Below are 23,414 nucleotides of genomic sequence, written 5' to 3'. Positions count from 1 at the left end.
GGGCCAAGCCCAACCCCTGAAAAACAACCCCACATCATAATCCCCCCTCCACTAAATGATTTTGACCAGTGCACAAAGCAATATCCATAGACAGGGATGAGTGAGTTTGGGGGGAGGAACTTGATTGGCCTGCACAGAGTCCTGACCTCAACCCGATAGAACACCTTTGAAGATGCCTGCAAGCCAGGCCTTCTAATCTACATCAGTGACTGACCTCACAAATATGCTTCTGGAAGAATGGTCAAACATTCCCATAGACACACTCCTAAACCTTGTGGACGACCTTTCCAGAAGAGTTGAAGCTGTTATAGCTGCAAATGGTGGGCCAACTCAATATTGAAACCTACGTGCTAAGACTGGGATGCCATTAAAGTTCATGTGCACTTTAAGGCAGGGAGTTATCCCAATTTGGCTGCGAAAGTGGATATTTGCTTTAAGCCCTGCTGAAGGGGGAGCTTTTGGCCCACGAAACACATTGGCTGTTTTATGTGATGTTGCTACAGAACTATTAAAGTATCTTGGATTGAGCACTTTATGTTTTGGTTTTGTGCTTTTGGTGTATTCTGTATGCTTTGTTCCCAACTTTGATTCTGCTTATAATTTGGTGCTTCACTGCTCATCTGTTACTGATCCTGATGCCTGTGACCCGATTCCATCTGTATCTGAACTTGATGCATCCTCTGTGTATTATTTACCAGCTGTACTCCACCACATATGATACCACATTTCCAAGTTCTAGTCACCAGTGTCTTGGCACTTGTGCCCTCTCATTAGCCTTGAAGGTCCTGTCTTTGCTTCTAGGGGTGCTTGGACAGCAATTGTCCAACCGGTCACCTTCATAATCTTAGGCTTCTCATACAGGCATGCAACAACTCTTCCACCGTAGGCTGCATTGCCTGGAAGGGAAAATAGATACAAATAAAGGAGAATTCGGCTCAGTCTGGGATACAGGATGGTCTATCTGTTAGAGTAAGGCATATAGAAAGCCAAAGGCTAACCAGGTGCTATGCATTTCTAAACCATCATTTTAGGCGGATTGACCCTTCAAAGTGGCCATCTCATTAAAAAAATACTATCATACAAGATTCTTTAGTTGTACTTTAATTATCGCATGTAAAAATGTCATATCACCGCTTGCCAGCAACAGGAGCTCAGGACAAGCCCTTTAGCTGAAGTGTGAGATAGCAGCTTTTATACTAAAAAGTGATATTATTGATTCAAAAGAAGAATACACCCTTCCCATGTGCCAGCATGCAAAGAAAAGTCATAATGAAAACCGATACTAAGAGATATATGAACTGACACTACTGACCATCTTCAATAAGTACCAATTGTCTGTCTGTATTTGATGTCACAATTGTATGAGTTGCCAAGCTAGAACAATCATGTAGATTAAAATAAAATCTGAGAAAAATCAGAACTCCTAATAAAAATACTTGTCCTTGGTACATTCAGGAGAGGTTGGCACTTGCAGTCCACACAATGTCTTGGTGTACATTTCCTTTAACAATGTGATTTATAAGGTCTATTAGAGTGATAGGCTTTCATATTAGAAAGACCAGCATGTTTTGCAAACACAGCACATATATACTGTACTTTATAATGCTTATTTATTTTTTAAAGAAAAATTTAAATGTCCCTTTATAAATATATTAATTGACCAAAAACCTTACAGCCCCCCTTACTACAATAAAAAAAATTATTGCTGATGTTTGACGGTTAAATGATAAATCTGCTGTGTATAAAGACAGTGTGGGAGCCCTTGGAGAACAACCAAATATTAGAATTTTCCAAAGTTGCCCCATCCATGGCTATTGTGAGGTCTACAAAGGTGTTCTAAAAATATACTTCATACGCCCTGAATGGTTCAGTGTAGACAGTTGATTAATGTCAGCTATTAGTGTTTAACGTCAGAGACTAATCTAGCTGCTAAAGTGCATCTATTATTTGGTTACATTTAATTTCATTATTACCAACAAACATTGCAAAGTTTATTTTAAGGTGTCATAAAAAAAAATAAAAAACAATATATAGTGAGTACACCCCTCACATTTTTTAATTATTTTATCATAACTTTTCATGTGACAAAACTGAAGAAATGACACTCTGCTACAATGTAAAGTAGTAAATGTACAGCTTGTATAAGAGTGTAAATTTGCTGTACCCTCAAAATAACTCAACACACAGCCATTAATGTCTAAACCACTGGCAACAAAAGTGAGTACACCCCTAAGTGAAAATGTCCAAATTGGGCCCAAAGTGTCAATATTTTGTGTGACCACCATTATTTTCCAGCACTGCCTTAACCCTCTTGGGCATGGAGTTCACCAGAGCTTCACAGGTTGTCAATGGAGTCCTCTTCCACTCCTCCATGATGACATCATGAAGCAGGTGGATGTTAGAGACCTTGCGCTCCTACACCTTCCATTTGAGGATGCCCCACAGATGCTCAATAAGGTTTAGTTCTGGAGACATGCTTGACCAGTCCATCACCTTTACCCTCAGCTTATTTAGCAAGGCAATGGTCATCTTGAATGGTGTGTTTGGGGTTGTTATCATGTTGTAATACTGCAGCCCAGTCTCCGAAGGGGATCATGCTCTGCTTCAGTATGTCACAGTACATGCTGGCATTCATGGTTTATCTCAGTCTCATCAGACTACAGGACATGGTTCCAGTAATAATGCTTGTCTTCAGCAAACTGTTTGCAGGCTTTCCTGTGCATTATCTTTAGATGAGTCTTCCTTCTGGGAACGACAGCCACGCAGACCAATTCCATCTAAAATCCCCTTTCAACAAGCTCTTAGGTTCTTACATACATTTTATAATTTTTTTAAGGGCAAAAAACAGACTTTGTACAATTTTCTGGTTAAGGTGGTATTACAGGACAGCAACCAACTGTACAGGCAGAAGAAAGAGCATCTTCCTGTTACAGACCAGTGGACCAGTCTACCATGAGCTGGACCATAGAGAATGATGACCAGAATGTAGACCACCCTCCTAATAATCTTCAGCAGGAAAACATGGGCTGCACCATTTACAGCAGAAGCAATGCAGAAAGGCTAAAAATAATTTTTATTTATCTATTTTATTTTATTTTATTACAAAACTCTCAGTTAACATTTATAAGACAGCCCAGGGCAATCCTTTTCCTTTGACCAAGCTTTTATGTATGCCTAAACTTTAGAGAAAACAACATTGGTCGTTACTATTTAAAGGCTTACTAACTCACTAAGCTGCTTAATTTTTGGTGCTTATTACTGTTTGCATTTCTGTTGGATAGCACTTCTTCCTTTTCCTGTTCAAGTGGCTTTGGCCACTAAAGCAGGAAGCGAGGTAAGACTGCTCCACTGAAGGCACAAACAGCAAAAGAAACCTTAGAGAGGTTCTACCCTTTCCAGCTCTATCCAAAGCCGAAAAAAAATAAAAGTTTTTGGCTGGGGTTGCATTTTAATTTAATGCAACAAATCAAATCAGTTGTTAAACTGACAATGGTATTTAAGAAACATTACTAAACATTCTGAAGTCAGAGATTGCTTGGTTTACCTTTAGGACCTATTAACATGTATGTGAGTGTGAATGCAAGTGGACTGCCAAATGTGTTTCACACAAAAAAACACAACCGCACTATTATTACTGACAATGCAGTACGCCACAATGCAGAGATATCACATGTGTGCATGGGAATATGTCATACTACAAGTTTTTGTTTTTTGTTTTTTTTTTACAGTATATATGCATTGGGTTGGCAATTTAGAATGAATGACAATGCACCAAAATACCCATATATTTATTGCAGGAATCTATAGAATAACAATGACAATTTGCCTATTGTACATTATTATCAGTCACTTGAGGAGCAAAAAGTCTAAGGTCCCTATCTCACATGCATACGTACTACATGTCAGGGCCAAGTTAGACAGGAACCAGTTGACCTACCAGCATGTCCTTGTAATGTGGGAGGAAACCCACATAGCACAGGAAAAACATGCAAGCATCATGCAGATATATTGGTTGTGTCCGACTAGTGGTTAAACACTGAGAAAAGTTGGCACCTCATCCCCAAAAGGTAAAATGGATCAAATGGGAAGGAAGAAGGGATTTTGGTGGTGCAATGGCAAATAATGATAAGAAAGATGAATCGGGATAATATACGAATCTAAAAATTTTGCTATAACTTTACACCTGTTTGAATGACCACTTATTTTGTGAAACACAGTATACTTACAGACTCATGGTCCTTGTTCATGTTTTTAACTTTATACTCATAAAAAAATAAAAATAAATTAAGATTCATCTTTCTCATTATTATTTGCCATTGTACCGCCAAAATACCTTCTTCCCTCCCAGTTGATCATGCAGATATGTTTAGGGTGGGATTTGAACCGAGGATCCGAATGCTACACTGCTAATAAGTACTAACTACTAAGTCATTGTGTTGCCTTTACTTTATGTTGTGAGTCTGCTTGTCACCTAAGCTGCAGCTTGTTGTTAATCTTATTTTGTGTTGTTCTAACAATCAGCTACACTTCTACTTGTGTAGGTAAAGGCTGCAGTGAAATCTAAGAGAGGGTTTTGCTGGAACCATTGAACACACATGCCTGGAATGCATGCATTAAAGCATCCATGCATTATTTTCAGTGCTACAAAATGGTCAAAAACATATCTGCCGTAAACCAGGTCCTTAGAGAAGAAAGGGATACTGGCAGTAAATTAATTAGCAGGATAGTTAGGTACATCAGAGGCATATCTAGATGAAAATTAGTTCTTTCTCGATTACCGCAACACAATAGTATGCATAGAGCAAATTGCAAAACTGTTTGACTGGAATTTACCTTTAACAGGGTAAACAGCAAATGGCGAACAACAGGAAGCTATATTATCCAATCAGAAGTATATTGTTGGCTTTAAAAGTATTAAAGATGTTTCAATCGATGGCTTGTACTGACTGGATGTCATTTTTAGTACCTTAAATATGCTACTAAAATCTCTTAATTGTATAGATTAACCCTTTTGACGCTGGCCGCACGCAAATATGCGGCCTCTCTGCACCTGGCCCTAGGAGCAGAGGGGGCGCATATTTGCATGAATTGCTGTCCATACAGCTGTGCTGCTCTCGACACAATTACCGGTGCCTAACTGAAAGCTCCCAATCAATGCTTGCAATCTGGAGTTTTTAGGTCACATTACATCCAATCATGGCGTCATGCGCTCTTAAGCACCGTCCTACCTCCAGGCATTATAACCCCTTAAAGAGCCAAGAGGTGCTGGTGTTAAGAGGTTAATCACTGATTAATACACAGATAAAGCAAATAGCTCCCTATGGTGTAAGTCAGTGGTTCTCAACCTCAGCCCTCAAGTACCCCTAACAGGCCATGTTTTGGGAATTTCACTTAGCTGAAATAGCTGTCCAAAATACCAAACCATTGACTCTGGTTTAAAGCACCTGTGCAAGATAAAGGAAAACCTGCAAACATGGCCTGTTGGGGGTACTTGAGGACTGAGGTCGAGAACCACTGATGTAAGTTACACAGGTAATGTGTAGCACTATTATTTGCTCAGTTCTTTGTGCAGTCAGATGGATTTCAAATTTGCCTAGCCCACACCTTATACAGCTATGTTTCATTTGTGTAGTGATCAATCTCTACTCTTAGCGTAAACTCTTTAGTAATCTTAGCAGCATAATTGAGCCACCTAAAATTGCCAGTGCTCTTGTACTTATGCTGAATTCTACATTATTCACAGTAACCGATACATTCAAGAGGAAGTAAAAAGCAGTTGAAAGACAATGACACATGCAATAAGCGAATAAATAAAAAAAAAAATAGAATAATACAGACACATAATATAAATGCCATAGTAAAAAATGTGTCACTACCTTGCAATGAATCAATAGAGTGAATACTCTGAAATACCAACTAAGTCAAAGACAGACTACCAATTAACCTGAGCAGAGGATCCTTTGGCGAGTCTGGACTATACAGCAAGTTTAGGCCGATACATATTCTTCTACATATTTTTGGTAAAAAATAAAAATAAATCACAATAAGCGATTATTGATTGGTTTACGCAAAATTTATAGCATGTACAAAATAGGGGATAGTTTTATGGCATTTTTATTAATAATTTTTTTTTACAAGTAATGGCGGCGATCAGCGATTTTTATTGTGACTCCGACATTATGGCGGACACATCTGACATTTTTTACACATTTTTGGGACCATTGTCATTTATACAGCAATCAGTGCTATACAAATGCACTGATTCCTGTGTAAATGACACTGGCAGTGAAGGGGTTAACCGGGGGGGGGCAGTGTGTGTCCTAGGGGCGTGTTACTAACTGTGGGTGGCTGGGCTGTGTGCTAGTGAACACTGATCTCTGCTCCAATCACAGGGAGCAGAGATCAGTGTCACTTGTTGCTAGGCAGAACGGGGAGATGCTGTTTACATCAGCATCTCCCCGTTCAGCCTCCTCGTAAGATGATCGTGGGTATCCACACAGCGATCGAGTCTGCGGGACCTGCAGGTGGACTCACGGGGGTCCCAACCGGCATGCACGCGCACCTCCGGTGGTGCTCACGCGATGGCAGGGCACCAATTTCAACTGGACTTACCTCTATGCCAGTTTGCCTGCCCGTAGCATTCTGCCGATGTACATCGTCATGCGCCGGTCGGGAACTGGTTAAAATCTTGATGCAATAAATATTAATAATAGAGATATTTATTAATTGATCACATCCTCTATTTTACACAAGAGGATTTGATCCATTAATAAATTCACCTTAAATTAGGCCTCTAAAACTTATCATGGACCATACAATTTATTGCATGCGCAGTTGCGCCAGAGCTTAGTAAATGAGCAGAAACTCTGCTGACATCTATTATCCAATCACATGCAAACAAAAATGCATTTTTAAATACATTTTTGCATGTGATTGGGTACTCTTGCAATAAGGAAGATGCACCACGTTTTTATTATCTCAAAAATGGAGGCCAAACATACTGTTGATAATGTCTGCATTTTTTTCTATTGACGTTAATTTTTCTCCTTATGCAAAACAGATGTATGTCTGCTTCCCAATGTCTTGAATCCCAAAGAAAACCATTTAAGTATAATTGTTTGAGTGAATCACTAATATTCAGGTTTCTAATTAAAATGTAAACTGTGTAATGAAGACATCAGGTTTTTAGGCAAATGTCTTTTTTCCTGGCCACTAGGGGTATGGTAATTACCACAGCAGATCTGTGGATGCTCCTGGATTGCATACTAGTCCAGATTAAAAGCATTACTGATAAACCTTGCTTTTTACACTTGGGATATCTAGACTCTTTCCCACTCCAAGTACACTTATTTCCACAAAGGAATTTTATCATAATAATACCGATAATTCCAATAAAATTTTAATGACTATTTGAATTAGATTTTTCTTTTTTGTATTCTTATACCTTAAGATTTTAAATCATTAACAGAAATAAAAAAAATATATACACATATTTTTTTGCTTATGCATCAATAAATAAAATAAAAAAAACGAAGAAACAGTCCGAAGATCAACATATCAAATATCATATCAATAGCCAACACTTGCATAAAAAAGAGCATTCCGTCACAAAATCAATACGTTTTTTTAATCCATATGGTTAGAAATACCTTAAAAAGAATGGTAAGATACAGACCCTATTAAAATTTTAATTGTTAGGTGTCATTCCCAAAGCTACCACGCCAGGTCGAAGTGCATTTCCAGTTTTTCAGCCAAATTGGGATTTCACCTCCTTATATATTTGTTACTTATTCCCATTCTCATAGAATTCCCTAGTATAAATCCTACCTAGCGTTCCCATACTATGTAACATTAGGGAGGGGGCTGGGGATTTATGTTTACCATATTTAGCCCTGTCTGTAATCTGCTGACATGTCTCATTATCAGATGTAAACTACATCAGAAATAGTTCAATATCGTTATAATATTTGTAGCACTCAGGTTTGACTCTTTTTGAATGCACTAATTGCTAAATTTCTGTATATAGTAATGGGGTAAGTGTGACTTTTTAAAATCTTTTTGAGCTTATTCTACTGGTTTACAGTGATCTCTCACCGACTTGATTTAATGAACTAGTACAGATTATTTTATTATTTTTTAAAAATACAGGCATACCCCACTTTTAAGTATGCAATGGGGTTTATTTACTAAAGTGCAAAATCAGGCATACTTCTGCATAGAAACCAATGAGCTTCCAGGTTTTATTACCAAAGATTAATTGAACAAGCCGAGGTTAGAAGCGCATTGGTTTCTATGCAGAAGTGAGCCTGTTTTTACACTTTCCAGCTTTGGTAAATAAACCCCATTGTGTACTTAAAAGTGGGGTATGCCTGTAATATCAGTGCAGTGTGGTCTCCCTGAACCAAGCATCATTCAGAAGAAAAGATCTTACAAACAGGTATGTGACACTATTCTTGTACTGTAACTTTAACAGGCTATCTTTAACAACTTTAAAGGATATCTCAATAAAATAAAAAGTCAGTTCAAAGACTCACAAAAAGTAGTTTGGTGCCTCCTTTTACTATATTACGTGTACTTTTTTTAAAAAATTGGAACTGCAAAATATATACATTTTATTTAGAGGAAATTGTAAAAAAAAAAAAACGATATGTTTAATAATAAAATTTAGAAGCAATTGTAACCCCGTTTACATTTTAGCACAATAGTGACAACCTCATCTATGCCAAAGGGCTTTGTTTTGATTAATTTAGCTTACAAAGAAATGATTGTAGAGGTTTGCAAAATAGCACTTCTCAAAAATAAAATAAAAATGTTTTAAATTTTCTCTAAATTTGATGCCGCAAAAAACATTTCACATTTATTACATGAATCAACAAGCTATCATGCAGGTGTGTTGCTGGACTACACGCTGGCAGCCATGCTGCAGTCACTGTTGTTTAGAACGGCACTCCTCATAGTAGGGAGGAATGCTGTCCTACACAGTTTCTGTTATTTCTGCTGTAGCAACCCTTACGTAAAAAAATGAATTGCACTTTTTATTGCTAAATATGTCATACACACCAAAAACCCACAAGAATATTCCGCATAATAAATATATGCAAAGTGAATGTTACCATCTGAATGTATTTCTTTTTAATAGGTTTGTATTAAACAACATAGGCCATCACCTTCCTGATAAATTATTTGGACACTAATAACTATTGCCTACTAAATTTTAAATGTGCACATTTTTTTTCAGAACAGATTTGTACAGTCAAGAAGCTGAAACAATATACTTTATTCTATAATCTATCTCGCAAGCACTTGACGTTCTCACCGTTTTGTTGTAGTCGCAATACTGTGCTGTTTTTGCTGGAAATAATGTCACATGATAAGGTTGTTGATACAGTACTTGAATCCCTGGTTACAAGGAAAGCTGGAAACGTCTACTGAAAGAATTATTTAATTTTTTTTTAGGACTCAATGTCCACAATCTGACGGCTGGAGCCAACCCTCATAATATTTTTACATAAACGCCAGACAAGCTTGTCTGCTTGCCTAACCTGGCTTATGGATCCTAAGTGACTATAAAATGTTCTGCGGATTTGAGTGGGAAAAAAAAAAAAAAAAGCTGAATTCAAAGAGGAAGTGCCATATTGATTAGATGACACTTTCATGTTACTAGCAAAAAAATAGAATTTATTTCCCAACACAATCACTGATAAATATACACAGTATATAGTCACATGTAACAGATTTGCTCACAATGCAAATAACACTTCACAAAGAAATGAATTATCCAATTATTATTTTGCCACTATGTAAAGACATCTCTGTTTAATTATAAGTGATATATTTTTAGGATGCCGATGACTTATTTTGTGGCCTTGGGCAATACATGCATATAGTACACAAATTTCAATGCAAAGACCTTGTAACTGTTATATTTTATACTCTGAGATAGAAAATAGAAATGTAAACGTATTAGCAATCATTTAAGAACATATACAATATTTTGATGTGTTAATACATATATCAGTATACATAAGGAGTGATGATTACTGATCATTGGATTACACTGTGCTTTCACAATTATCAGTCTCACATTTCCATTAAAATGTAAATGGTTCCTATGAGAAAAAAAAGCAGAAGATTAATAAGGAAGGAGCGGTTAAGTTCTAGGCAGGGTGTAATATGTATTTTTTAAATTTGCCTGTGCCAGATGCTGTCAGTCAGAACAAAAAACTGTCCAAGCAGACGATGGATGCTTCTGAATGTTGATCGTGTTGGAAAGTGAAAGGGGGGGGGGGGAGGGGGAGAGTGTGTCAAGGATTCGTGGTCCTTCATCTTTGCAGTAGAGCAAACACGTCTCTCAGCATAGCGCAGACAGCTGCTTCCACTTTCTAATGTGCCCTAACTTAGATCACTGAAAGAATTGTCAGCACTGAAAGAAACACACAAAGATAACACAGTCAGCTGCCATGAAGGAGGGGGGCTGGGGGGGGGGCAGCGGAGCTCAGAAGAAATGGGATTTGTTCCATTTGCATGATGCTAGCTCCCTTGGGCCCCGTTCTTTCATATCCAAAGCACAAAAGACAACACTTAACATATTTGCTTAAAGATGACAACCTCATGTTGATTTGATTTGGATGTAACAGTGTCAGGATTACAGATATAGGAATACATTATATCTATAGCTGAGCCTAACAAATGTATCTACTGATGCAACCTTCTGGATCATCTGCTTATGCAGCCATATTGGTCTCCCAAGGGTGCTGTCTGAGTAGTAACTTTAGAAGACTGAAGGTCTAATTTTATTACACTGCTTTTCAACCCACTAAACAATATTATTTCTAAAATAGATCATTTTTATTGGAAGTCTCCCCGATGAAAAATCCACTGGCCGCAAGAGAATTTATGAACTGTACTGTTCTTCTGAACTTAATACGCTTCACATTTTAAGACAACTTTATTTTTCACGCATGACTAAAAAAGCATTAATTAAATAAAAACACTAAAAGGCCATACAAAGAATGCTCTTTTTTTGAAAAAAAAAAAAATGCTTCCAAATAAAAAAATTCCATTATTATTGTAAGTACAAGAAGTTAAAATGCTTGTTTTAAGTAATTATTTCCTTAGATCAAGATTACATTTTATGTAACTAAAACTTGAAACAGGAATTATATATGTAACATGCTTATCCTGTCGCTACTGTTTTCCCATTTCATTTCCTGTGACTTTTTGCCAGGATGCAGTGAAGTAAAATAAATTCTTAAGTCATATGATGTTGAAAAATAAATTCCTAACGTACGGAACAACGTGTAACATATCATCCAGTTATGTTACAAGAGAGTTTCCCAGCTGACACAAGAGCTAAACACGAGAGCTTTATTTTTTTTACATGGGCAGACAAGACTATGACTCTTAAATTAAGTAAGAGCAAAAATATAACACTTCAACCAAGAACACATTTGTCCTATTTTACCAAGAAAGACAAAATCATAATATACATATGTATAATTATAAACACACCTAATAGAATGCAGATATTAATTTTAACTAGGTATAAGAGAATTAAGAGTAGAATTTAAAATAACACACTATAATATGATCATGGTAAAGTAAAGCCAGAAAAAAAAAGTGGTTTGGGAAAATAGAAGAATGAATTTAATATCACGATTTATTGTGTGTTTGAAAGAGCAAACGATTGCCTTTATTCACAGCTTTGCCATGATTGTAAATGAAATCTTTCTACTTGACTATAACTGGAAAAAGGGGCCAAACACAGACAAGTGCACTTACACAGAAATTAAGCTGTAAATATCTGGGCTGGCCCATTATTGAAGCCTAGGAACATCTGGGGCTGTAGCCTAAACCAAGCCTTACTCGCACAGTGTCTTAGTAATTGCTTATATGATTTATAACTTGCTATTTCTATTAAAAGTGGCTTTGGAAGGAGCCACTGAGAAGGTGAAGTCTGTAATAAAGAAAAAGCTAATCTGTGCTCACAGTTTAAGAAAACAGATTCTCTGAAAGTAGGAAATAAACAGTTTTTAAGACTGTAAAACCCCTAGCATTTAATAGAGAAGGTTTTTGACCCAAGGATGTGTTACGCGAAGAGGAAACCAACTTGACTTGATGCATAATAAAAAAAAAAATCACAATAACCTCCTATAAAAGCAGGTAAAAACTCTAACACTGGTGCCATTTATTTTTCTGCCATAAAGCTTGTCACATTCTATAATCTTGCCCCAGTACCCCTGACACAGAGGCAACTATAGCAAATGGAAGCTATAATGCCAATTTAAAGCAATATGGTTAGAAGATCATAAGATTACTGACTGCAAAATGACTATTTAATTACCCTTTAATGAGATACAGTCCAGCTGAGCTGGCATCCTATCTTGAAATGTCACTCAATGAACAGTACAATTCCCTTTGTCTTGTTATTAGATGAAAAGTCGGTGGAGCAAAATGCTTTTGCAAATTTTATTTGGTAAAAACTTTGAGATGGTGTGCAAAGTAGAGAATAACTGTTAGCAACTACAAGCTGAATATAACCCAGTAGAAGAGACAATAGAAATCTATTAAATTGATAACATCGCTGAATGCTAAATGATAATATTGAATAGGATAATATTAACAAAAGGCAACTATTAAATATGGATCCTTTTTTCTATTTAATTAACCATAGAGCATAACGTCAGTTTTATAAACCCACTAACTTCACACCTAATAAATTCCTGATTGTCCTTTAAAAAATTATTAATTTTAAATGTTCTTTTCATTTTAAAACGTGGGATGTTAGAAAAAATAAGGTGGGTTGCAGTAGAGCAACAAGTTTAAAGCATATGTACATATCAGTAAAATCTCATAAAAGCTTCAACAAGTTCATGCCTTTTCAAAAGTTGAGTTCAATATTTTTAAATGCACCTTTCATTAAAACAATAACTGGTGAATATGGCATAATGGTCCTGCTTCCACACAACCAATATTCGTTCATAGGACTTTAAATGAGGCATAATCCAAAAGTCATAAACTATCAAATTATTGTACAAGAGTTGGACAAATAGATGTATAAAGTACACATAATTTTTTTTTTGTATATCAAACCAATGGGTTACACAGAACATAACATAAACACAACATAACAATAGGTTACACATAATATATAATGCACATCAAGCTGGTATATTTTCAAGTACATGCTTTATCTGTTTGGTTGGAGAATCATCAATGTTTGCATCAATGCAAACAATGGGTTGGTTTTTGGTATTATGGTATTTTTTTTACCACAACCATGATCTCTTTTATGCCACCTCATTGGTTTTCCCACTGGGTGTCTTCTTCCCCTTCCACTACTCCCGTGTCAGTCAAGGAGCAGTGGTTACCATTTGGAGACACTATGTATTATTAAGTTCCAAGCTGATTTTATAGGGTTCTGTTGTTGGAACCATCTACTCCTGAAGAAGTGAAAGTATTCACGAAATGCGTCAAGTTACAAAACGCTTTCCTTTCTCATATTGCAATCATCTTGGTTATGTAAAGCATGTATTTGAAAATATATCAGCTTGATGTACATTATATATTGTTATGTGTAACCCATTGACTTGCTATGTCAAACATTTTTTATGTGTACTTTATACATTTACGTGTCCAATCCTTGTACAATAAATAGATTTTTTTTATGATTTTGGTATTATGACTCATTTTGATTGTATGTTATATACTGGGATGGAGGCATGATACGTAAAGAACCTGGTCACTGTTCTTTTTATACCTACTTCAGGCACTTTCTGCTGTAGGGTGACAATGCTTTGTCACTGTGTCCCCATAGCAATGCATTGTCACCCTGTCACACACTCTTCCAATGGAAACTACAAACAGTTGTGCTATAACACATTGCACCAGCAGGTTTGTTTACTGTTATTAGCATCAGGAAACTCACCCTAAAAAATCTGATACAGAAATCATTGGGAGTGCATTTATGTAGACAAGAAGCCCCTGCTGCAGTTCAACAATACTGAGAGGAAACAAAGGATTAAAAAAGAGCGGAAACAAATATCTTATAAAAAAAAGAAGTTGTTTATGATACACAGTCCTTCAGCCAACTAAATATCATCCAGCTAGGGTTTAGAACCTCTTTAGAGGTGTCAGTAATTGGAAAACAACTTTCTAAAGAATATACTGTAATATGAAACAAATACATGTTTCACAAGTCCACATAAAATGTATTGTTGCTAAAATTACTTTTCCCTTTCAACCTGCATGTACCTGTGAGTTTCTAAAACTGTCAAAGTAATGGCAAAAAATACTGGGGCAACAAATTTCTGAGGGTGTTCTGTTTTCAATTTTTTATACAACACCCCCAAGAAACTCAGTTCATGTGATTGGCTTTTTTATTGTCCAAAAGACTTCACAGAGGCAGGGTAAAGCCCCATACACACTATCCGATTATCTGCTGAGTTTTTCCTTCAGATTTACCAAAACCATGTTGTAGAAGGGCCTGCCTGATTGCATACACATTGAAACTCCTAAGGTTTGTCCTCATATTATATGGTTTTGGTAAATCTGAAGGAAAAACTCAGCAGATAATCTGATAGTGTGTATGGGGCTTAAGATTTAGGGCTCCCCCAGTTAGGTTTATCGCAGAAAGCTTTTGGTCTTTAAGTAAACCTATCATGAAATAATTATGTAGACTGCTATTGCTGACCTCTCCTTTAAGAATGTTAGTTTCCAGGCTATCAGGCTGATGCTGTGACATCAAAATCTACTGAGTAGCTGACCTGGAGCAAGTAGAGGTGAAGACTGCTCCCACTCATTTTAAAGGATGATTTTTGTGGGTCAGAGACCCGGAAATATTGAAGCCAGATACATCCAGGTAACTAGAATTCTCAAAGGAAGCCAGCAATGGCAGCCCCATAAGACCCTTCTGTAGTAGTGACATATCACCTAGTAAATGGACACACGACACGCAGCAGAACACATGCTATTGTGTGCCCTAAACTCTTCCAGATATCCATCCTTATTTCCATTGCACACAGTCCTGGAAAAAGCTCTCAGTTACTTTGTGCTACAGAAACCACCAGCTTGAGACTGGCTCATGTATGTCAAAGTGTATATATTTGCCAGCACACCATAGATCTTTGGATTGAGTCCAAAACAGTTTTTAATAAAGTATGATCACGTCATAAACAAGAGAATGCAATATTTCGGCAGCCTGATGAAGGGGTCCTGTTTGACTAATAAACATTGCACTCTCTTGTTTATGATGTGATCATACTCAATTAAAAACAGTTTTGGAATCAATCTGAAGATCTGAGGTGTGCTGGCAAATATCTAAACCTAAACTCATCCGGGAAGCAATAGTTTAGTGGCTAAGTGGTTAGCATTTCCACCTAGAAGCGATAGAGTTGTCAGTTTGAATCCCAACCATGGCACAACCTGCCTGGAGTTTGCATGTTCTCCCTGTGTCTGAGTGGGTTTCTTCCCACACTCCAAAGACTTGCTGGTAGGTTGATTGGCCCTAGTATGTATATGTTATATGTACACATTTGAGTTAGGTACCTTAGATTGTAAGCCCCTGGAGGGCAGGGACTGATGTGAATGTATATATACATATATATATATATATATATATATATATATATATATATATATATATATATAGTCACTTGTTGCCAGTGGTTTAGACATTAATGGCCGTGTGTTGCGTTATTTTGAGTGGACAGCAATATATACCGTATATATATATATATATATATATATATATATATATATATATATACACATATATATATTTTGTGTATTAATTTGTCTGTAGTTCAGCTTTAACCAGAATTTATCTCAGAAAACATATCTCATTCTTAAAACTCCCTACTTACAATCTGCTACAGCTAAAAAGAAGGTAGGACAATTTACTAAACCACATAAAGTATTCTTCTTACAAATTGATGAGTTTATACTGTGTGATGCATGACATTCAAAATGAACAAACATACTCGGAGAGCAATAGAATGCTTGAATAACACTTGTGCTCTATAAGAGTCTGAGAAATCAGCAAGAGCTTCAAGATAGTTTGCTTTAAGTTGTGATGATTTTAACCTGTCAACCCTAAACTGTGTGTATGCTAGGGTCTGACATCAAAGGCAGGCAGCAATCCCTTCAGCATCTATCAAATTAAATGCAGATTACACATGTTTCTAGGACTGCTGTGCAGTTAAACATTATTAGCAGTTGCATGAATCTAATTTGCAAATGTTTTTCTCGTCAGTATCGACACAAATAGGCTGATGTTGTCGACGAGGTTATTTGAACAAACTATTATTTAAACCTCAGAGCTTCCATCTGAATCTCTCTTGTCAGTCACCCGCAAATGCCTTAATTTATTCACAACACTACAAATTAGAAGTACAAAAGTGTCAGCGGGTCCAGCTGGTATTTTAGTAGTGGTAATATTCAACAAAGTGACATTTATCAGAAGTGTGTAGCATCAGAGATGGCAGAGAACATTAGGTTTCCTCATTCCTATCCTACTGGCAGTTTTTGCTGGTGACATAATGTCATATAAAATGAAGGAACCCTCCTTTGTATTACAGGATTAATACTATTTGAAAAGGATAAGAAAATATCAAAATACATAGGTCCTCTACATGTATACTAATTAAAAGAATAGGCGTCTTCACTGGGAAAACAAAATTGACATAACAGACTAATGGTCCTAGGTGTAAAAAGAAAAAAAAAGAAAGGCTGACTTTATGTAGCTTTCATCAAAATGAAATATGTTGAATCAGGGTGCATAAAAATATTGTTTATAAATGGCTTACAATATTTATTGGATTCAATTCTGCTCCAGTGCTGACTTAAACGTGAAAATTCCAACCACACAGCGAAGATTAGGACTACTACCCTCTGTGTGAGAGCAGTAGTCTGTCTTCAGCCCATGTTCAGGACTAGACTCTGGATGCTACAAAATTATGAACCAGTTACAAAAATGATTTTTGTTGGTTTGAAATCCATCTGAATTGCTATAACATTTGAAGGTCAACTTCACGTTGTCCAAAAGAACCCATGCTGACTGTTGTCTCAACAAGAGTTCACCTAAGTATCCCACAACATGAATGACATGACAATTTAGAAGGGATAGTACAGGAGCTAACATCTTGTAAATACCTAGGGTGGAGACAAGAAACCAAAGGGCAATGCCTCAAACTGGTAGTGCAAGCCCCCCAGCAAAGAATAAGTGGATAAAGCTCCATGTGGAACATTTGGACTTGATTGAAGACATTCAGAACTTTCATAGCCAGAATGAGGCAAATATCCATTGCAAATTAAATGCAATTTTACAGCCAACTGCTCCAAGTGAGGCAGTGGTTTTAAGAGATTTTAAGCAGTCAGACATGCACGGGGGGGGGGTGTAATCAATCAGCTTTCCGGATTTATTGCCAAAGCTTAATTAAACATGTTAGAAACTGGTTGGCTACCATGCATGGCACCAGCCTCTTAGTGCACCAGTTTTAGTAAATCACCCCCACGGTCTGGCAATGTAAAGTTACATTAGGATCAGATGAGAAGCAGGGACTGCCAATAAGAACAGAGCTCTAGAAAGGGCTTCTGACTGGTTATTGATTGGCCCATTAAAGACAAGTGCCCTGTTAAGGCAAGACACTACTGAATTCACAGTGGGAATAGACCATGTTTGCACAATGTCGTCATTAAACAAATAACAAGCTTTGAGGATACAAACAGTATGTTTTCCAATCCCCATAGAGAAAACATTGAAATAGCAGGTGCAAAGGGAAAGTCTTGGTGGCCTTAAAAGTTTTGACCCAGGCTGGAAAAACAGGCTGAACTTATATTTTAGATTGGTGTACACTTGGTCAATAAAAGCAGAAACAGTCTCCTTTAATTTGAGAGTAATAGCAGAAGACAGTGACTTTTCAGGGGCAAGCTACAGACAAGCAGTAGAGCAACTGAGATTGAATTTTTGCAACCAATGGCTCAGAATCTGCTAAGGCTGCAAGAAAATCAGATATTAAATCTTCGCGGCAATGCACTTGTGGCAATTGAGATCAGAACCAGCAAATTACTGGGTGATTTGGGCCAAAAATCATGCATGACCATGCTAAAAACCTCAGCTGTGAGGGCCCAGCTTCACCAGACTTCAAGTGCAGAGGACCTTATTCTAATCAGGCCCAGAACTATCAGTAGAATACTGCACAAGCCCAGGGTACCCAATGCAGTGGAACTGCTCCAAACCACCACCCTGGCATCTAAAATTACACATGTGGTGGTATGGAAACATAAATGCTCAGGGTAAGAGGCAAGTTCTCAGACACTCATGAAACCCAGACAGCTGATAGCAGTCAGGGTTGGTTTTACTTTAGGCAGGCAGGAGAAATAGATCATAGATTGAAGTTCCACATGGCTCTTCAAGCAGAAGCAGCACTGGAGAGATGCTTCCCTGGCACCGTATGACAGGAAAAAGGGCATGAATCATGCAACACTCCGGCCTTCATATGACATTAGCATAAACTGCTTCTGTGAATAAAGGCACCTAACTACTTAAGCAATTGAGGTAGCTCCCAGTATTTGGCCAGAAATGCCTTCTCACTAAGTGAGTCTTCAAAGACGGCAAATGCTAAAGCCATGTCACTGGCTCTGGATTTGAAAAGAGTTCCACAGATTACTTTTATCAGAACAAAGTCTGGAAAGCTCCCTACCTGGAACCCAGTGCTTCTCCTCACATCCAGTCCAGCGGGGTCCAAACGTGGTACTCCAAAAGCTAGGCCGAAAGTTACTGTCCTGGAAAACTGCAATTGAAAAGTCAGCAGTGGTATAGAGAAGTGTATTACGGAAAAAGATTGAAGTAGAAACAAGGTGCTAACAAACAAAATTAGCATTAACACAGCTGAGCTGTAGAAAAATTGTCCACTCTCCAATGTCACTAGCAAAAAACTAAGGCGTGCTGATAGTGAGTGGGGTTAAAGGGGGGCTGGCCTACAGTTTTTTGTGTTTGCCAGTGCCAAAGCTCCAGTAGATGGCAGTATAACACTAAGGTTTAAGACATTCTATGTCCTTCAATAGACCAAAAAGAAACTCTTGATGGGCATCCTAAAGCTATGGCAGATCTAGTAACTCCAGTGGGAATATCTCATTGTTAGAATCCCCAAGAGATAAAAGAATTGTGCAATTTTGGTGGGTTGACCTATGATCTGACTGTTAACAGATATTTCTTTCCCCGACAACCTGATTCTGACCTGACTCTCATTCTATGGATCTGCATAGGTAGTGAACATGGCACCACTGTTTATCATTGCAGGATAAAAGACAACATGCTACAGTGCATTATATCTAGCTATAATTATTATTTAGATACCTTTATGCAATGGGAAATCAAACATTATACTGCTCTTTATGAAGTGTATTGTATAAATAAATTCAAAATAAACAGATTGCAAAACTCTGATCCTAATGTATTTTACATAGTCGCATAAGGTTCACTCACTGATTATAACTTTAAGGCCGCGTACACACGGGCGGACTGTTCGCCCAACTTTGTCCGCTGAACAGTGTTTCAGCGGACAGTCCGCTCGTGTGTGGGCTTCAGCGGACAGTTTCAGCGGACAGTCTGACGAACAAAGTTTTTCGGAATTCCCGTAAGACAGTCCGCTGAAACTTGGTTTGAGCGGACAGTCCGCTCGTGTGTAGGCTTGTTCGTCAAACTAAGTTCCGCGCATGCTCAGAAAGGATTTACACGCCGAAGGTTGCATTGCAGTGTATAGGACGTCGTTTTTCGAGTCCCGTCGTACGTGCCGTTCACGTCATCGGCACGCTTTCAGCGGACTGTTCGTTCATCGTGTGTGGTCAAGTCCGCTCATGCAAATTTTGAGCGGACTGTTTGTCGGATTGTTTGACAAACTAAGTTGGGCGAACAGTCCGCCCGTGTGTACGCGGCCTAAACAATTGTTGTTGCCCAAAAATATTTGGTTTGCCTTTACAGGTGGCGGGAGGGGACATCAGCCCCTCCCGCTGCCCTTAGGTGCTTTTCTGGTGCTTCTCCAGTCTCTCCTGTACAGTCGGGAGCCGGAGAATGAATCCGCCACCACAGCCCATTTAACATAGAGCTGGCCGAGGACCAGATGATCCCTAGCCATGACCCTCGGAGGTCGAAAGGGACATCATGATGTCACTTCCAGTTTTGGCAGCTATAAACACTGCCATTTTTTTTGCGGGAAAGGCCGAGATCGATTTTTTTTATCTCAGGCTTTCCAGAATAGAGATAAGATGTGGGAGCCTTTAGACCCCAGATCTCTCCATAAAGATGACCTGTCATGCCCTATTCCTATTAAAAGGTATGTTGACATTCCTTGTAATAGGAATGAAGTGATAAAAAATAAATAAAAAATTAAAGGGAAATTGTAAAAAAAAATTAAAAAAATTAACAATCAAAATAAATACAATTAAAGTGCCACCATCTCCTCTTGCTCACAATGCACGCATGTGTAGGTCATGCCTGCATATGTAAATGGTGTTCAAACCACACATGTGAGGTATCGCTGTGATCGTTAGAGTGAGAGCAATATTTCTACTGCTAGACCTCCTCCTCTGACCTTTAAACTTTTTTTAAAGCCTCACCTATGAAGATTTTTAAGTACTGTATTTTGGCGCCATTCCATGAGTAATTTTAAAGTGTAATATGTTTGGTATCTATTTACTCAGCAGAACATCATCTTTCACATTATACAAATAAATTGGGGTAAATATTGTGTTTTTTTTTTTTAATTCATTAAAGTTTTTTTTTTTTCCAAAGAAATTATGTTTGAAAAATTTCTGCGCAAATGCAGTGTAAATAAAATATTACATGACTGCCATTTTTTTCCTTAAGGTCTTTGCTAAAATATATTTTTTCTGGTTCAAATATTTTATCAACAAGATATAAAGAAGGCATACATAGGGTATAAGTTTGAAGAGACCCTCTACCACAACTAATTGCTTAAAATTATTGTGGACCACATCCCTGATACATAGAGTCAAAACATGAATTCCTTAGATTGGGACTTTAAACCGGTCCACAAACAGTTTGATGGTAAAAAAAAAATTCAAAATGTATTACACATTGATAATATATAGCAACATGAACATGGGGATATATTCAACAAACACAAATATGGGGAACAGAGATGGAAACCAGCTACAAGGAAAACCCCAGAGCTTTGTCAGACAGATAGAACGTCCAGTGCATTTTGAAAAACAAAATGTAGATTTTCTTCTGAATAATCAGAGTTCTGTGCCACCTGGACGGCTGTCTGGGTGGACATGTGTTGTATTGCCCTGGCCTTCTAAGGCCTATCCCAGGGACATCTGGCTTCTAGGCTATATGAGAGCCTATCCAGAAGTAGTGCGGGGTTGGGATTGCGGGCTTGAAGTCCAACCAGAAGTAACAGTTCTGCAGGCTGGGGAATATGTCGTGGTCAAAGGTAGAGGGGATGCTGTTGACACAAAGAGACCCTCCACCTTGCTACCGGAGACCACAGTGAGTGAGCTGAGGCAAGTACCAGAGCAGACTTCTCACCAACCGAGGACAGTGAAGAAGTGGGAAAGCTTCAGCAAGTGCCAATTTAGGGACCCAGTGGGACAGCAGAGGTGACGCTTGTGAAGTGCCAAGTCAGGGACCTAACATATCAGCAAGGGTGAAGCTTAAGTAGTATCTGAGAGTGCCACGCCAGGGACCAAGCAGTGAAGCAGGGGTGACACTTGATGAAGATACTGAGTGCTACAGTGAAAGAGCTTAGAGGATCCAGTGGATATGAAGTCTAGTGAGAGAGACTGGGAGCTTGTTGAGTGAAGACCCACAGTGAGTGAGTATGGGGTAAAGAGAACTGTTCATATTGCGTTATAAACAGCTACAAGATTGTTGCCATAGTAGACAGTGGTCCTATCTATACAGAAGTGGTGTCCAGCTGGAGGCTTTCACCTGTATAGCTGTCTACTTATAAAAGTATTGGAGTCTGCCAATAAACATTGCATCTACCTAAAGGCGTCCTGGCCTTAATCCTCTCTCCCACAGTTCTGTTTAAGAGACAATAAATCTCTTTGGATTCAAAAAGTGTCTGGCACCCACGTGTCCATCTTGCATTACACCCACCATACCATGTAACCCACTCTACACTGAAGGATGTCATCTGTCCTTATCTCTGGAGGTCACCATTGGGCTTCAGGGCCCCTGGGACTTTGATACATATACAAACAAGATGGGAGGTTGCAGGGAAGAAAAAGGGTTCTGAGTAATTTTCTAGCAACAAAATTATGATTTTTACATGTAGGAGAGAAATGCCAGAATTGGCTTGGGTGGCATGTGGTTAAAAAAAAAGAAGAAACAAATGCACTGGAATGCATTGAAAATGCATCGAAAATGCATATAAACGTGTACGCAAAAATTTGTGGAGCAAAAAATTGTGGTGTGAACCAGTTCTTTCTTTCCCCCTTTACTGTGTTACATTGTATCACTGCCCTAGGCAAGGCTATAATGAGAACAGTCTATAATCTCCAGGTTTACTTTTTATGTATATATTTTGACCACCCATCCTCCTTAGCAGCAACAAGTAAATGCTTAGCAGGAGTGGCCCTTGTATAGTGTATTCCAGGAAAAAAATAGGAATACAAAATTAATTCAGTGATGTACAAAAGGTAAGCATTTGCACAGCAGACACATGACTACATATTCAGTAGCATTTTTTCCACAAGCACTTTCTCACAAAGAGAGATTCTTGTGTCTGAGGAATGCTGGTCTTCCAGAGGAAATGGAGCTGAGATAATTAAAACTTCCTTTTGTTTACTACAATCTGACAGAAAAAAATGTTTGTTTTCTGTGTGTTTGATTAGGAACTTGTGTTAAAGGCATGAATGAGTACAGGAAAGAAATTCCATTAGCTGAAAGGGATTAAATACCACTTATTTGTACCCTTTTTTCTTTAAACTTTAAAAGAAATGGCAACAAAAAGAGGCCTAAGCATGAATATGATAGAAATAAACCTGATTACAACAGTGTCAGGTTATAATGAAATATTGCAGAAAAATGTCTGAGGCATTGCAGGTCCATATTTGCTGAACAAGGCATCTCACACACTAGAATACATTTAGTCAAGAAATAAGCTCTCCTAAACATGATGGGCCCGAAGATATCCATAGACAGTAAATGAAAGTCAAAAATGTGCTCGATTGTCAGCATTTTTTATTTCGTTTACTCATTTATATGTTACTGGCATATTCTGCAAGACCTCTAGAGAGGGAATCTAGCTACGTCTCTTACAGTTTCATGTTGCTATCACAGTAATTCACACATGCACACCCAAAACAAACTTTTGGATGGTGGGAAGCAGTGCTGGGACAAGGTCATCTAGAGCAGTGGTTCTCAACCATGTCCTCAAGTACCC

The 23,414-nt window shown here is 37.9% G+C and overlaps 1 protein-coding gene across 3 annotated transcripts in view; it reads right to left on the bottom strand.

Annotated features, from left to right (window-relative positions):
• The window catches only part of FIGN (fidgetin, microtubule severing factor), a 209,840-nt gene that overhangs the window by 130,026 nt on the left and 56,400 nt on the right, over positions 1 to 23,414 (bottom strand). Inside the window, exon 4 of one of the 3 annotated variants that reach the window (XM_077447574.1) lies at positions 18,702 to 18,791. The exons of the other annotated variants lie outside the window; for them this stretch is intronic. Within the exon in view, the coding sequence (XP_077303700.1) occupies positions 18,702 to 18,791 (90 nt within the window). The remainder of the gene's footprint in view (positions 1 to 18,701; positions 18,792 to 23,414) is intronic. 3 annotated transcript variants of the gene reach the window in all.

This window comes from Lithobates pipiens, unplaced genomic scaffold (genome assembly GCF_037356315.1).
Source record: "Lithobates pipiens isolate NorthernLeopardFrog02 unplaced genomic scaffold, aLitPip1_a1.2 Scaffold_22, whole genome shotgun sequence".
In the NCBI taxonomy this organism is placed as follows: Eukaryota; Metazoa; Chordata; class Amphibia; order Anura; family Ranidae; genus Lithobates; species Lithobates pipiens.
This window is presented reverse-complemented; position numbering and strand designations above follow the sequence as displayed.